The sequence below is a fragment of the Merops nubicus genome, unplaced genomic scaffold (genome assembly GCF_000691845.1).
Source record: "Merops nubicus isolate BGI_N331 unplaced genomic scaffold, ASM69184v1 scaffold43371, whole genome shotgun sequence".
Lineage (NCBI taxonomy): Eukaryota > Metazoa > Chordata > Aves > Coraciiformes > Meropidae > Merops > Merops nubicus.
In genome coordinates this window covers 1-2744 of record NW_008591039.1, presented here as the reverse complement: position 1 = coordinate 2744, position 2744 = coordinate 1, and the positions used below count along the sequence as shown (strand labels likewise).

The following is a 2744-nucleotide window of genomic DNA, read 5'->3' as shown; positions in this document are numbered from 1 at the left end:
GCCTTCGGCAGGTGATTGAGGATTTCTACAACCGCACGTGGCTGCACCGATACGAGGAGCCCATCAGCCCCGCCACCCTCACCACGCTCTGGTCCCTCTCCGTCGCCATCTTCTCTGTGGGAGGCATGATCGGGTCGTTCTCCGTGGGGCTCTTCGTCAATCGCTTCGGACGGTGAGCGCCAAAGCCCCGCTGGACCTCAGCTAGGAGGGGGTGATTGTGCAGCTTCACCCCAGCAGGGTGGTTTTGGGCACCTCGCTCCTGTCAAGAGCTGTTGTTTGGGTCCCCCCAACACCCCTTAAGCCTCTCTTGCCCCTGTGGTCATCCTCACCTTCCTCCTTTCCCTCCTCAGGCGCAACTCCATGCTGATGTCCAACATTCTCGCCTTCCTGTCTGCTGTCCTCATGGGCTTCTCCAAGATGGCTTTCTCCTTCGAGATGCTCATCCTCGGCCGCTTCATCATCGGCCTCTACTCCGGCCTCACCACCGGCTTCGTGCCCATGTACGTGGGCGAGGTGTCACCCACAGCTCTGCGGGGTGCACTGGGGACCTTCCACCAGCTCGGCATCGTCTTGGGCATCCTCATCGCCCAGGTGAGTGTGGGAGAACCGGCTGGTGGGGGGAGAGTTCTCCCATCTGCGGTGCTGATGTTCATCGGGGTCTGCAGGGGATGGGGTTTAGTGCAGCAGTGCAGAGCTTTGGAGCTGCACGGTCCTTCAACGGAGCTGGGGCTGGAGGAGGGGACCTGGAGCATGGTGGGAGTGGGGATGGCTGTGAGATCTTGAGGTCTGCGATGGGCAGCAGCATGATGTGATATCTGTTGGCCACCTGGAAGCAACGCAGCCGTCAGTGTCCCTCTGAGGATCCAAGCCTGGAGCTCCACCTGCAAGGAGCAGAGTTGGGTCCAACTTGAAAGGGTGGCTCAACCCCTTTTGTCCTCAGGTGTTCGGTTTGGACTTGATCATGGGAAACGAGTCCCTCTGGCCCTTGCTCCTGGGCTTGATCTTCATCCCTGCCCTGCTGCAGTGCATCATCCTGCCCTTCGCCCCCGAGAGCCCTCGCTTCCTCCTCATCAACCGCAACGAGGAGAACAAAGCCAAGAGTGGTGAGTGACCCTGTTTCTGAGCTCGGCCCACCACGCAGGAGGGTCCTCAGCTGCTCCTGACTTCACCTCTTCCACTTAGTCCTCAAGAAGCTGCGGGGCACGACGGATGTCAGCAGCGACCTCCAGGAGATGAAGGAGGAGAGCCGACAAATGATGAGGGAGAAGAAGGTGACCATAATGGAGCTCTTCCGCTCGCCCATGTACCGCCAGCCCATCCTCATCGCCATCGTCCTGCAGCTGTCCCAGCAGCTCTCGGGGATCAACGCAGTGAGTGTGGGGAGGGACCTGGACAACATGGCTCAGCTTGTTTCACCCACAGCTTGGGTCGTGCTGCCTCCAAGACCTCTTTCCACATGGCTCATCCCTGCCCTTTGTAGGTCTTCTACTACTCCACCAGCATCTTCGAGAAGTCTGGCGTGGAGCAGCCCGTCTACGCCACCATCGGCTCCGGCGTGGTCAACACGGCGTTCACAGTCGTGTCGGTGAGTTCTGGTCCACCAGGGAAGGTGGAGAGAAGGGGGGGGCTTCCCTCCTGGCTGGGGACGTGCTGATGGGTGCCCTTCTCCATCCGACAGCTCTTCGTGGTGGAGCGGGCCGGGCGCAGGACCCTGCACCTGATCGGCCTGGCGGGCATGGCCGGCTGCGCGGTGCTCATGACCATCGCCCTCACCCTGCTGGTGAGTGAGGGGCCGTGAGGAGGAGGGTGGTTGTGGTGACGTGGAGGTCTGGTTGGAAGGACTGGAGGAAGGGCTGTCCTCCTAGGGGTGATGGATGAGCTGTCCCTGCTGCCCACATCTCTCTGGAGGTCCCAGAAATCCAGTCTGCAGAAACCTCGTGGCTTCTCTGGCAGCACCCCGCTCGACTCTCATCATCTGGGGTGGGCAGCTCCCCCATCCCCTTTCACCAAGCTGACCTTCTCTCTCTCCCTTGGACTAGGACCAAATGCCCTGGATGTCCTACCTCAGCATCGTGGCCATCTTTGGGTTTGTGGCCTTCTTTGAGATCGGCCCAGGCCCCATCCCCTGGTTTATTGTGGCAGAACTGTTCAGCCAAGGCCCTCGTCCTGCTGCCTTCGCTGTCGCTGGGCTGTCCAACTGGACCTCCAACTTCATTGTGGGCATGGGCTTCCAGTACATCGCGGTAATCATCTCCTGGTGCTCGTGGTGGGACTGGGCTTGGTGGGGCACAAGCCTTACGGGTTGGGTGGTGTGACTTCTCCTGAGCACTCAGACCCGGCATGGCATGGGTCGGGTGGGTGAATGCCCTGAGGGAAGAGAGTTGGGGCCAGGATCTAGATGACCCTGATGGGCCTTATGGGTCCCTTTCCAACTTGAGAGGTTCTATAGAAGGGTGGAAGGAGGAGCCACAGTGGTCGCTAGATGGACCTTCAGCCATAGTCCATCGCGCCGGTGGAGCACCATCTTCCTCCACGCCCTCACTCCCTCCTCTCCCTTCCTTCCTTCCCAGCAACTCTGCGGCTCCTACGTCTTCATCATCTTCACGGTGCTGCTCGTCCTCTTCTTCATCTTCACCTACTTCAAGGTGCCGGAGACCAAGGGTCGGACCTTCGACGAGATCGCCTCGGGTTTCCGGCAGGGGGGCGCCGGCCAGAGCGACAAGACCCCGGACGAGTTCCACAGC

The 2744-nt window shown here is 60.5% G+C and overlaps 1 protein-coding gene across 1 annotated transcript; it reads left to right on the top strand.

Annotated features, from left to right (window-relative positions):
* Positions 1–7: 7 nt before the first annotated feature.
* LOC103782356 (solute carrier family 2, facilitated glucose transporter member 1) lies at positions 8–2741 on the top strand (the record flags this gene model as incomplete). The annotated part of the gene is made up of 8 exons (XM_008950125.1): positions 8–172; positions 351–591; positions 941–1103; positions 1183–1370; positions 1481–1585; positions 1679–1780; positions 2040–2243; positions 2571–2741. Coding segments are annotated over exons 1-8 (1221 nt in total), but the record flags the coding sequence as incomplete, so codon positions are not given.
* Positions 2742–2744: the final 3 nt, after the last annotated feature.